Below are 13,229 nucleotides of genomic sequence, written 5' to 3' on the forward strand. Positions count from 1 at the left end.
TTTAACTTAATTTTTTTGTACTATTTTATTGCATTTTTGTACTTTTGTTGCTTTTTTTGTACTGTTTAACTGCATTTTTACTGGTACTGTTAGAGTAAAGTGACCATTACAAAAAATACACAATAAAGTGTCAGACATACTATGAATAAAACATGTATTGATTGAAAAAGGCACCACAAAGTGTCAAATGCTACACATAATGTTATAACTGATGCTCGTGTAATTTTATGATATTCAAACAAAGCAGTCAAACGTTTTTTCTATGAATAAATCCAGAAAAGGTCGAGTGTTGTCACCTCAGCAGGCCTTTATTGAACCACGTCACTTGCAGCATTTCAAAATAAAGCGTACAGAGCGTTATCATCTTCCACTGCAATAAAACCTTCAGAAGTGCCTCCATCCCTTCTAAACTAAAAGCAAAAGCTCTTTCTTTGTTCACTTACTAAACCCTCAACTTCTCTCTCACTCCAACCCGTCAGACACAAACTGATGGAAGCTGCTCACACGTTCCCTGATTTCCTGGCAAGATAAAAGAGTTCTGAGGTAAAATCTTTGAATTTCACGGTGAAATCTGAAGCTCCTTGTGGGTTCCAGTCCCCGTCCGTTAGAGTCTGGAGAACTGAATGAGGTTCCGGTTGATTTCAGCGACGTTCCTGCAGCCTAAGCGACAGAAATATGTTAAAAAAAACACACTAAATGTGGCTGCAGTCTGGTTCCAGTGATCAGTTTTTTAGTTTTAGGGACTTAAAGACTCACCTGATAAAGCCATCGACAGACGGAACTCATCATTTAGGATTTGGAGAACTTCTCTCACTCCTTCCTCACCCTGAAAGATCACGCAGGACAAAACTCCTGTCAGCCATGATTTGTGAAGTTTCTTTTAATAACTTTTGTATGATTTCAAATCACTTTGTAACTTGGATTGTGAAAAGTTCTCCATAGATCAGGAGTGTCAAACTTTGTAGGAAGACTGCAGATTGCAAAAACTGTAAATTTAAAATAATTTACAGACTATGACACGTTGTTTGGATCATTAAGTAAAATAGTGGATCGTTCATTGTTCTTTTGCCGTTTTGTGTCTCGTTTTTGTTGTATTTTGTCTGGTTTTGTTGTCTTTTTTGTCAGACTTTTACCGTTTGTCTCATGTTTTTGTCATTTTGTGTTTTGCTTGCTTTGGGTATCGTCTTTGTCATTCTGTTTCTCGCTTTTGTCATTTTTTGTCTGATTTGTGTCCATTTTTTGTCGCTTTGTAGCTTTTTTGTCTCGTTTTTGCTTTGTTTCATGCTGTTTGTCTCATTTTTTGTCATTTTGTTTCTCATTTTTGTCATTCTGTTTCTCATTTTTCTAATATTTTGTCTTGCTTTTGTTGTTGTTTTTGTCATTTTAAGGTGAAATACTATATTGTTCAGTTCCAGACATCTGTGACTAAATGTTGTGTGTCTTTGTAGACACTCTGTGATCTGGAACTTGTAATGTATAAATGATAAACTGAGGTTGAGTGTTGCTGAACACTGAATGTATTTTTCTTCAGAAATTTCAGCTTGTTCATAACGTTTTGTAAAAAGATAATTCATTAAATGTGAACATTTTCAGAATGAACTTTTTTGCACTAAAACAAAGGAACCATTTGGAGCTGTGGTTATTTTTGGGTCATTCTGCTGTGGTTTTACTGGTGACTTCAGATCAAAGTGGGCTGAATGTATTTTACAAGAAATCTCAAACTAAGTTTAAGCCTCGTGTCGTCCTGCAGGTCAAATTGGCCCGGTTTAAAGTTCAAAAACGTGGAAGAAAATTTATATTTTCACAGCGAAAACATTTTTATTTATTTTTTTTGGGGGGGGGGGGGGGGGGGGTGGAGAGAGAGAGGGATTTGAACATTTTTTGATGGAAAAAAAAGACATGTTGAAAAAAGGGTTCTTTAAAAACATTTTTAAAGAAAATATTAGAACTTTTACTGATATAATGGAATCACTTTACATATTTTTTAGGATTTTTTGGAAGATTTTTATTAATTTTTTGAAAATATGTACAATTTAATTTTTTAGATTTTTTTATTTTTTAATTTTAATTTCTTGCCAAATTTGGGATTTTTTAAAGAAAAATTTTTAAGGGAAACCTTTAAGAAATTTTCTTCCTGAAGATTTTGGAATTTTTTTATAAATTTGAGGAAGTTTTTGCTGAATTTTTGGTTATTTTTTCTGACAAGACAATAATATTTTTTGGTGCCGTAAATGAGGACAACAGGAGGGTTAAGACACCTAAGCTTGGCAGTCCTGGTAAAATAGAGCTTTAAATAAGTTTTCCAGCTAATTTTAAGACCTCAATATTCAAAATATCATATCTTATTTCAAGAAAACTCACCAAGCCATTTTTCACTTGTTCTACTGGCAGATTTTTCACTTATTTTAAGGTAAAAGTAATTTATATGTTTATTCCTAGTACGTTGAAAAATGTATGTTTTTCAATGTTATATTTATATTTTTCCACTCATGTTTATGTTGTGTTTTCAGTTTCTAAGACTTTAAACAGGAATAAATTTAACATTTGTGTTTGGAGAGCAATAAAGTATTTCAGATTCTGATTATACAGAATCAGAAAATATTCTAAATGTTCTAGATAATAGCATGAAAGAACGAGTAAAGTCACCATCACAACAGAAAAACACAAAATATAAGGAAAATACAGATGTACCACCTATACTGACAAACATTTATAAAACTTTTTTCCCGTTCTCATTCTCTGGTTTTGCTCTTTTTAAGGCTCTACTGTGTTTTTCACTGATGTTTTGTGCTTTCTAATGTTTTCTAAAGCACTTTGTAACTCCTGTTTTCAAAGATCTACAGAGATAACATTTAATAAATCTCATAATCAGTCCTAAAACACAGCGAATGCACCACAGTGCTGTTGTTGTTGTTGTTGTTGTTGTTGTTGTACCTTGTATGCCAGGCCCCACACTGCTGGACGGCCAATGAACACACACTTTGCTCCCAGGGCCAGAGCCTTCAGGACGTCGCTTCCGGTTCGGATTCCTCCGTCTACGTAGACCTCGATCCTCCCCTGGACCGTCTCCACGATCTCTGACAGAGCGTCGATCTGTTAGCAGCACAGAAGAAGCTTCAACAAGGACCGCACAGACCCGCGAGAGAGTATTTATCCAGTTACTACGAGCTGGAAACATTTCCTGCTCCTGTTTGAGGAAGAAACAAACAACCTGCTGGCTTTAACCGGACTGTAACTAATCATCTACAGCTCAGGTTTGTGCACACCAAATGCTACAAGCGCTGCTGCTAATGTTGAAGGTAAAGCTGTGAAATGCACATTTTATTTCCTGTTTGATGAGAAGATCAATGCGACGTTTATGAAACCTGAAATTCAGCTTCGTGTTGCTCAACTCTGCAGGAAAAACTGCTCCATCACGGTTGTTTCTGTGTAGTTTTAACAAAAACTAAGAAGCTGCAGAGGTCACCATTTATTCAGTGGAATCACTGGAATGAGGAAGTAGAACCTGCAGACAGCGTGCAGGACTAAACACACATCTAAATACATATTTAACTCTGCCTGGTCGTCCTTCTCTCTGATTATTTAAGATATTTTTTCCATTCTACTCCTCCTCACACAGTTTTTATTTGATTTATATGTTTCTGCCTACTTGCACACCGTCTACACATTTACTCTTTAGCTTCAGTAAATACACCACTGCTCTAAAGTTTGGGTTCATCCAGACAATTTCATGTTCTCCATGAAAACTCACACTTTTATCCATGTGCTAACATAACTGCACAAAGGTTTTCTAATCATCAGTGAGCCTTTCAGCACCATTAGCTAACACAATGTAGCATTAGAACACAGGAGTGATGGTTGCTGGAAATGTTCCTCTGTACCCCTATGGAGATGTTCTGTTAAAAATCAGCTGTTTCCAGCTAGAACGGTCATTTACCACATTAACTATGTCTACACTGGATTTATCATTCATTTAATGGTATCTTCACTTTAAAAACTGCTTTTCTTCCAAAAATAAGGACATTTCTACGTGACTGCTGACACGACCTTTTAGCGTCTACACTCTGGTTCATAGAATAGAATAGAATAGAATAGAATCACTTTATTCAGGTTTATTCTAGTTCAGGGCTCCAGACTGCAACAAAAACGGTTGCATATGTGTCTGTGAGTTAAATTTTGAAGTGGTTGCATTGGTGTGAGTGAAAGATGATCTCTGATTAGACGTTAGCTCTTCTAGAAGCGGGGGTGTTGACCACAGCGGTGGAAAGTTGCACTTCTATAACTGCCTGATGCGTAAAACAAACCGTTTAGCTGCTGTGTGTTCTAAAGATAGAGCAGCTAATTATTAAGAATGAATGAATACATTTGAAAAAGACACACCACACAAAAAAAGGTGCAGGAGGATACTGACAATAATACAACACATTCACTTACAGTAGCTGACAGCTGCAAACTTAAATTAGACATCGCTCACAGTCATGAGTTTGGCTTCCTATAATAACATAAGAACATGACAGACTGTAGTATTTACAGTTAAAATGTGCCGTTTTCTTTGCTTATAGAAAACAGAACATGAGTGTCGGTTTCACCCTGGACAAATCTGACATTAAAACACTTTTTTTTCACTCTTTTCTTTGTATTTTTGTTCACACACACATCTGTCTGAGAGCACTGCAGCCACCTGACAGCAGCTACTGCAGCCTGAAGTGTGAGGCGTTTAGGGAACGTCTGTACATTTAGGTTCTAGGTGTTCAGCAAAGTGAAGTGTTTTGATGCAGCCAAGGAGCCAGCTGGGAAGCTTCTGGTCCAATGTTACATGTACGTAATCTTTATTCTTTTTGATAATTGCAGTTTGATATGTTTATAATGTTTATTTTTTGATAACTGTATTGTCGATACTTTTTATATTGTATATAATGTTTATTTTTTGTCCTTTATTTAGTACCAATGTGGACAAGACTCATTATTTATTAGCCAACCCTTTGAACATTTTTTTGGTGGAAAAAAGAAACATGCTCATGGAAAAAAGAAATGCTAAAAATGCTTCTTTACAAACATTCACATAAAAATCAACCAAAATCCAGCGAAATTCGCTGGATTTTGGTTGATTTTTATGTGAATGTTCGTAAAGAAAGTATTAGAAGTTTTACTGATATATGTATATAACCACTTTAGATATTTTTAGGAATTTTTTTGAAGATTTTTCTCATTTTTTGAGAAAATATTTACTAGAATTTTCTTGCCAAACTTTTAAGGGAAACTTTTAAGAAATTATTGGAATTTTCTTCCTGAAGATTTTGCAAATTTTCAGAAATTTGTGGAATATTTTTGCTGAATTTTTTATTTTTATTTTTTTAAGACGAGGAAACAGTATTTTTTGGTGGCTGTAAATGAGGACAGCAGGTGGGTTGACTGATCTTAAATGTAATAACAATAATAAAGGTGCTGGGTGTGTACCGAGGCCGGGCCTCCGTCCAGCTGCCTGCCCCCGTGGTTGGACACGATGATGCCCTGGACGCCGTGCTCCACGGCCAGCTCGGCGTCCTCCTTGGTCAGGATGCCCTTGATGATGATGGGGAGGCGGGTGATGGACTGCAGCCAGTAGACGTCCTTCCAGCTGATGGACGGGTCCAGGGTGTTGGCCGGGATCCCGTACTCCTCTGGGCCCGCCGTCTCCTGCTATGAGAGCATGTGGTAGAGCTTAGAGAGCAGCTGGAGCTCACAGTTACAGCTGGAGAAGTTTTATTCCAGACTGGACAGTGGGAATAAACTGGAATTCAGTTTGGAGCAGTCAGAATAACAGCTACAAATATTTTCTCATGAAGAAACCAGATTGTTGTGCGTGATATTAGCAGTTATGGTCATTAAATGGGATTAAGCTCATCGGTGTGGACTTTAAGGAGAACAACAGCTTCATTCATTAGAAACTTGTGATCAGAATTGACCAGAACTTTGGACTCAGGCTGCTCTGAACTGATTATAAAATGGTTCATCACATGCAGTTAGGGTCGACGTGTCATTAAAATGTTCAATGCTGCAGCTTGTGTGACAAATATCTGCATATCAAAACTGTATTTCAGCATATCTGTATTTATGTTTTGAATGGTGTTTAAGTTCGGTTTGAGAGACTTAAGCACCATTCTGACTGGTTCAAACTGAATTCAAGAGCATAAAAGAGCCAAATCTTAAAGAGAACTGAAGATATCTGGAGCTAGACAGACTTAAACTGTAGAAATCTGAAGCTAGTTATAATCCATACAGTGTGAATTACAGCCCCGTATGAATGAATGGTAAACATGAAGTCATTTGTCCTTTAAGAATCATAATGTGGGGGTCTGAAATGTTCTTTTTCACAATGAATATTCAAATTACACATATCTGCAACACATGTCCAGACCAGTTAATAAATGATCTGATACATCCCTCAAACATACTCTTAATTACTACCAGGGATTGACTGATTATTGATCCCATATTTAGCATTTTTTTCAAATAACTGTATTCTCATTTTCTATAAACAGATTCCTGATAAAATAAATATTTTTAAGAATGCACCACCCACAGCTCCATCTGAGTAATAGTTCAACTAATAACCTGTCATTAGTGCTGAACTGTGAATGGCGACAGTTGTCTTTTAACTGAAAATATGTAAAATACAAATAAACAAAAGGAAATTCACTGAAGTTTGGTGCTGGAGCCCGTGGTATTCTAAATTTTGATGCCAAAATTTTCAGTTTTGCTGCAAATGTTCTTGGTGTTTTGGAAAACAAACGGAGACAAGTTATATTTGAATTAAATATATAGAATGCCGTGACGATGGCTTTTAAATTAACGCATGCAAAATGTGAAAAGTTAAAATATTATATGTAAAATGCAAAAAAAAAAAAAAAAAAAAAAAAAAGGAATTTCACAGAAGTTTGAAGGTAGAGTTCATGTAATTCTAAATTTTGGCTCTAAAATTTTCAATATTACTGCAAATATTGTTGGTGTTTGTGATTACAAATGGTGAAAAGCTATCTTTAATTGAACAAAACATGCTAAGAATTTATATTTTCAATCAACATATAAAATGCTGATATTTGGTGTTCTAAATTCTGACACCAAAATTTTCAGTTTTACTGCAAATGTTGTTGCCACTTTTGATTACAAATGATGACAAACTTTTAACTCTTTTAATTTACAAGAAAAAATCCAAATGAAGAAAAGAATTTCACTGACAAGTTACACTGGAGTTTATGTCATTCTACACTTTTACACCAAAAATGCCAATTTTAATGCAAATAATCCTTAAAAAGCAGTATTAGTCTGCCCCTTTGGTCTAATTTTAATTGGTAATTTTTACACTACTGGTACATGGAGTTTGAATATCGTATATGTGCATAATTGGATATAACTTGTAGAAACACTTCACTGGTCACACTAATAACTGGCTCCATACGACTTAAAACAGTCTGAAGCTGTGGGGCGTCATCTATCAGTTAAACTAGTGGCAAATTGTTTATAATAGAATCACAAATTAGCAACACAGAAATAAAAATAATGAAAAAAAACTCCTATAATAAAAACTTTGTGCTACCTGGAAAACTCCGTCAAAGTTCTTGACCTTGAGGTGCGGCGGCAGCTTGAACTGGTTGCGGATGTCGTCGCGGCGCTTCCCGGTGTACGGCACGTCCACGGTGAGCACCAGGGCCTTGTAGCCGAGCCCCTCCACCCGGTGCACGATCTGCTCCGACAGCTTCCGGTCCCGGTAGACGTAGAGCTGGAACCAGCGGTAGCCGTTGGGCGCCGCCGCCACGATCTCCTCCACGGAGCAGGTGGAGTAGGTGCTGGTGATGTAGCAGGTGTTCAGAGCCTCCGTGGCTGTTTGGCACAAGTTCACACGGTAGGGGTCAACGGTTTGGTGTCGGCTGCAGAATTCAGGAGCAGCTGTGTGCTTTTTAAACATAGCATCACATGGCTTCTCAAAGGTGTGTGCTAATGCTAATTATGGCATGTTTTGCTTCTACTAGACAGTTTACAGTGAAGAAGACAGGAAACATGGAGTGTGTGGCATTCAGGAAATGCAACATCAAAGCAGTGAAGCTGCATTTATAAGCAGAACTGTAACTATTCTGCTAAATTCAAACAGGAAGCTCATTAGCAGAGGCTTAGGTTAGCTTTAAGGCAGGAACACGGTGACATCTTTTAATAAGCAGACAGATAATGAGTCATTTTGCTTTGGCTTTTTGATTGTAAAGAGAAAAACGCACCTCCATGGTAATCTCCTCACAGTAAGATTGTTGCTCAATGCTTCCATCTAGTGTTGGCTACGTGTACTAACACTGCTGCCAGTTTATTGAAAACCTTGGATTTCCAAAACTCATAATGCAACCTGCAACTTCATACTTGCTGTTATACCAGATAAGCTTTCTTTTAAAGACTAAGACATCCCACTGTTCTCACAGACACGCTGCACACACTATTTCCCCAGAATAGATGCAGTATTTTATATTTTTAAAAATGATTGCATGAACGCATGGTTCATGATTGCTGCTGAGTTTCATTGCAATAACAGTAAATGAAGTACAATCTATTAAATATTAAGTATAGTATTTTTATTTATTTACTTTTTCTGAGAAAGTTTTTCAAGCAAATGTATTAAAAGCTTGAACAGAGAAACCCCTACTATGAGACAAAGTACGTTAACCTACTGAAATTAGTTATTTTTATCCATTTCTGCTCACATGCAGATCTTCATTTAAATACATGATACTCCTTTGTCCTTTGTCCCTGCTGAGTTTTCAGCTGCAGGTCATTTTAACAAAAAGCTTCTTCCGGAGTATTTTTTATGCGATATTGGTTTCTGTATCACGTGTAGCATTTCATTTAAAGTGCGTTAATTTATTTTTCAGGTGTACAATTTCAGTTTCATCGCTAATGTTTGCTTTTCATTTGGAATGTTTTCTTTACAAGTGAAATATTTCACTTTCATGTACAACATTGTCGATATAATGTGCAAGATTTCATTTACATCTCATTTTTCAGCTGCAATATCACATTTAATTTCATTTTTCATTATCATGTGTGACATTACTATATTAGTATAAATGCCAGCATTACTTTTATCATTCTATTCTAGCCTGACTTTAGTTCACTTGTTTTATTTCTGTAGTGTATCATACATATCTTATCCTTTCTTACATTTAAGCACTGCGTTTCTTATGCTACATCATTGTTTGTTTTTTCTGAGCAATATCTGGAACAAGAATTTCCTTCGGGATTAGTAAAGCTTTACTTTATGTTATCTCCCTCTTTTCCTTCTTTAATCTCACACCTCCTTTCACAGCCTCGGGTCTTATTTTCTCATCTGAAAGCATGCTGTTCATGCTTTTTAGTGTGTTTGTGCTACAAAGAATCAGAAATCCTCCTGCTTCAGTTGCTCTGTACACTGATGAAATTACCAAACTCATAATCTGGGTCTTTATGACAGATTTCTCTTATACAGTAACTGGGATAAATAATGCTGTCTGCCTCTGTTTTTGTATTTTAACGGTCCTCACCGCGAGCCGTGGCCACCTCTCCTTCATGAAAGGCCAGGCAGTGGAAGGCCGTCGGTGCGATGCCGACTGGAAAGCTGATTTCTGTCCCCTGAACCGTGGTCCGAGTGTCGCTCACGGACACATCCCGCAGGATTCGAGGCCTCAAACGGATCCTTGGTGCAAAAAAACAGATAAACATTAAAAACAAGAACATCACGATGAATAAAACGCAGCGTTTGCAATGTGGTCTGACAGACAGGACTGCTTGTTTTTGCCTAATCTAGGAAATTAAACACCTGATAAGGCAAGAAAAGTTTCTCAGCTGTGTTGAATGCATCTGACTAATATGATTAAACCTCTGATAGCAGACGCATTTATGTTGTTTTATTGCATTTATTGTTTAAAAATGTGTGCATGAAAACCTCTATACCACTTGAAATGTGCAGCATAATGTAGAGAATGTAAAATTTTAGGTAAGTTTTCACATTTGGGGTAAAGAAATGATGCAACCATGGAACCAAGGGAAGTAAATCCTTCTTGAGATGATAAAATGCTTTAATTTTCTGGGAAAATTCTCTTCCTTTGAACATGAGGGAGAGGCAGATCACTCAGAGATTCCCAAAGCCAACGCTTGCGTTCAAGGACACAATCTGTCCTGGAAATCCTCAAACCTGACCAGCAAACAACTCCCCAGAAACGGATCTATTCTAGCAAAAACAAACATGTCGAGAGAAGCATTTGCAGAACAAGCAGTCCATCAGTCTTTATGGAGACGTTAGGAGAGCTGAGAGGAATGCAAAAGGAGACACGAGAGAGAAGAAAGTCCTGACAGAATACAAAACACAACCACTCATCAGCCTGTGTTTGTCCCAGCGGTAAAGCAGCTTTCACCACTGATTGATGGAGCCGGTGATGATGTGTAGTTCATGTCTGAACAGAGGTTTGGTCTCTACGGGGGGCTGGACGAACACTGCAGCGTCAACAATGGGTGAAAGTCAGCCGCCTGCTAGCGATTAGACAGCATCACAACAACACACTGGACTGCCTGTACACAAATCAGTCACAGCAAAGTCCACAGAAACAGGCTCCACATCACGTGACCCACAGCTCAGTGTGAAGGCTGTGGACATTAGTTCAGGTGCTTTTAAAGAGCTCATACTGTGGCTTTAGTGTGTCACAGATTACAGTTTGGGCAAACTTCCAAAGCCCAAAGTCCACGCTAAAGGGAGTCGTTCTGTCCCACAGAAAACAATCCTCCCTATCTGTCTGAGACGCTTGGCTTGAAGTCCAGCTTTTATTGCAGTTACTTATTTACCTCACCTTGTTACACATTTGTTTACACTCGTTTACTCAGAGGTCTGGAAGGTGCAGGAAGCGGAAGGTGCTGCACGAATGTAAAATAGAAGAAACATCTACGTATGTAAACTTATTCCAGCTGACCAGAAAAACACACGACTACAGCAGCTAACAGATTAACCGTGTGTCTGTGGTCATAATGCTGTCAGAAATGCTGTTTATTATCTGTGCTGTCTGTAGACAGTTTGGCGTATTTGTCCAATGTAATGTTCAGAAAAAGCATCATTGTTTACGTGATGTCCTTAAATGTTTGGATTAACTTTCTTTTCACCCGTTGTAGATTAACTGACATATTTGTACAATATACTATTGAAATCTGTGTAACTCTGTACTTTAACTATATCATTTTGAGCACTATTGAAAAACCTAATTTGCGTATGTGGCGTCATTACATGTGTGAGTAAAGTGTGTTCTTCACCCCTGTAAATTTAGTGACGTATTTGTGGAATACAATCTAAAAACAAACAAACAAACAAATAAAGCAGGATTTGTAATTGACAGAGCACTACTGAAACACCCATGTGTGTAAGTGACGTCCTTACATGTCTGGGTAAACTTTTATTTTCTCCACTGTACTTTAACTGTCACATTTGTTCGACATATTCAAAAAACAAGATCTATAAGTATTAAATCACTATTGAAACAGTTCATTTGCATACAGTATGTGATGTCCTTACATGTCTGGGTAAAGTGTGCTTTTCATTCCTGCAGATAAAGTGACGATATAATATTTCAAAAATAGGTGCCCATAACATGTCTGGTGAACCGTCTTTTCCCAGCGTACCTTTTGTAAGCCAGCAGATTGTCGTCCCTGGTGCAGCATTCGTCGGCTCCGGCTGCGTAATAATCCCAGGTGGCCTTTGAGAGATGCTCCTTAGCGTACTCCTCAAAGTCTGTCAGGCATACCATCGCCATCTCGGCACAGCGACCTCCCTCTCTGTGAGGATGACAGCACACAGGTGTTAGCGTGATGCTCATTCATACTGACAGGTGCAATAAAACACTAGAAACCCAAAGAGATAATCCTTTACATTCAAGCTAAGCTCCGAAGAGGTCATTTATGCAACATATTGGAAGCATTGCATGTGCATGAGCTGCGAAAACAACAGCCAGCTGAGACATGTAGTGTGCAAAACTCTGCTGACTCTGTTTCCAGTCTTTACCACAACCCCTCATAGTTTTACCCAGCTCAGAATAAAAAAGCTGCATGAAGTCACAGCCTCAAAACTCACCCCAAATGACTGATATTTCAAGAACAAAAACCCTCGTTCTGAAAATGCCACAGCCTCCCTGAAGGACTGAAGTTACGACATCGCTGCTGGAGCTGAATGCAACACGATCAATCAACAACTCACCAGTGCAGCACTTTGACATCCAGGCGACTAAAACAACTGCTTCAGTTCTTCCTTTTCCCCTCGTGTCTGTCCTGTGCCAGTACTTCTGTCCACAGTGCTGCTTTGTCTCAATCAGAATCAAACTTTCACAGACGTGTACGTGACCCCAGGGCCACCCCGGCTCTTTATTGTGTTTACACAAGCTGGAAATGTGCTGATGGTGACTGCAGCTATAGCGAGGACAAGAGGCGTGTGACGCAGTGCTGCAGTCCACATGGAGCATATACAGTAGCACATATTTACACACTGGACACACACGGTCCTGTACGCTCATACAGCGGCCGTGAAAACTGCTCATTTAGTCATCTTCACGTTGGTAGAAATGTAAAATAATCATTTAAAAAAAAAAAATCACATTATAAAACAGTGAGTTCCTGCTGAATAATGTCTCACTGAGGAAGAAAAACACACACAGGGAATAAATGTGGACTTGAGAGGAGGAGGAGCCTATTCTATATGCTTATTACTGTTTCTGTTACACGGAATTTAGGCTTTTTAATTCTCTCTATTTTTAAAAAAAAAAGTACACTCACAGACATAAGTTTGGACACATCTTCTCATTCAGTGGTTCTTATTTAATTATTTTCTGCATTGTAGATTAATACTGAAGACATCAAAACTATTAAAGAATTATGTAGTAAACAAAAAGATGTTAATCTTCAGGATTAATCTGCAATGTAAAAAATAATTCTAAAAATAACAGGCACTGAATGTGAAGGTGTGTCTAAAGTTTTGATTTGTAGTGTAAATAAATAATAATTTATTTGTTTTTCTTAAATGAGCTACCTCGAATTCAATTTCGATGAATAAAGTATCTATCTATCTATATATATATCTATATCTATATATCTGTCTGTCTGTCTATCTATCAATCATCTGGACTGCACACAGTAGAAATAGGGGATTTATGATTTGACTAAAACATGCAAATAGCATTTTTTTCTGACACGTATTGCGGTTT

At 37.7% G+C, this 13,229-nt stretch overlaps 1 protein-coding gene across 3 annotated transcripts; it reads right to left on the reverse strand.

Annotated features, from left to right (window-relative positions):
- Positions 1 to 287: 287 nt before the first annotated feature.
- hao2 (hydroxyacid oxidase 2 (long chain)) lies at positions 288 to 12,441 on the reverse strand. Of its 3 annotated transcripts, none has more exons than XM_022218499.2 (8): positions 12,230 to 12,441; positions 11,659 to 11,811; positions 9,540 to 9,691; positions 7,577 to 7,860; positions 5,458 to 5,676; positions 2,935 to 3,093; positions 757 to 826; positions 288 to 660 (listed from the first exon to the last, which is right to left on the reverse strand). In XM_022218499.2, the coding sequence occupies exons 2-8, from the start codon at positions 11,787 to 11,789 to the stop codon at positions 605 to 607; spliced, it is 1,071 nt and encodes a 356-aa protein (XP_022074191.1). In that variant the 5' UTR covers positions 11,790 to 11,811; positions 12,230 to 12,441; the 3' UTR covers positions 288 to 604. The 3 variants fall into 3 exon arrangements, with proteins under 3 accessions (XP_022074191.1, XP_022074189.1, XP_022074190.1); XM_022218497.2 differs by having other exon boundaries at positions 5,458 to 5,679; positions 12,230 to 12,438; XM_022218498.2 differs by having other exon boundaries at positions 5,458 to 5,679; positions 12,107 to 12,246.
- Between the last annotated feature and the right edge of the window lie 788 nt (positions 12,442 to 13,229).

This window comes from Acanthochromis polyacanthus, chromosome 14 (genome assembly GCF_021347895.1).
Source record: "Acanthochromis polyacanthus isolate Apoly-LR-REF ecotype Palm Island chromosome 14, KAUST_Apoly_ChrSc, whole genome shotgun sequence".
In the NCBI taxonomy this organism is placed as follows: Eukaryota; Metazoa; Chordata; class Actinopteri; family Pomacentridae; genus Acanthochromis; species Acanthochromis polyacanthus.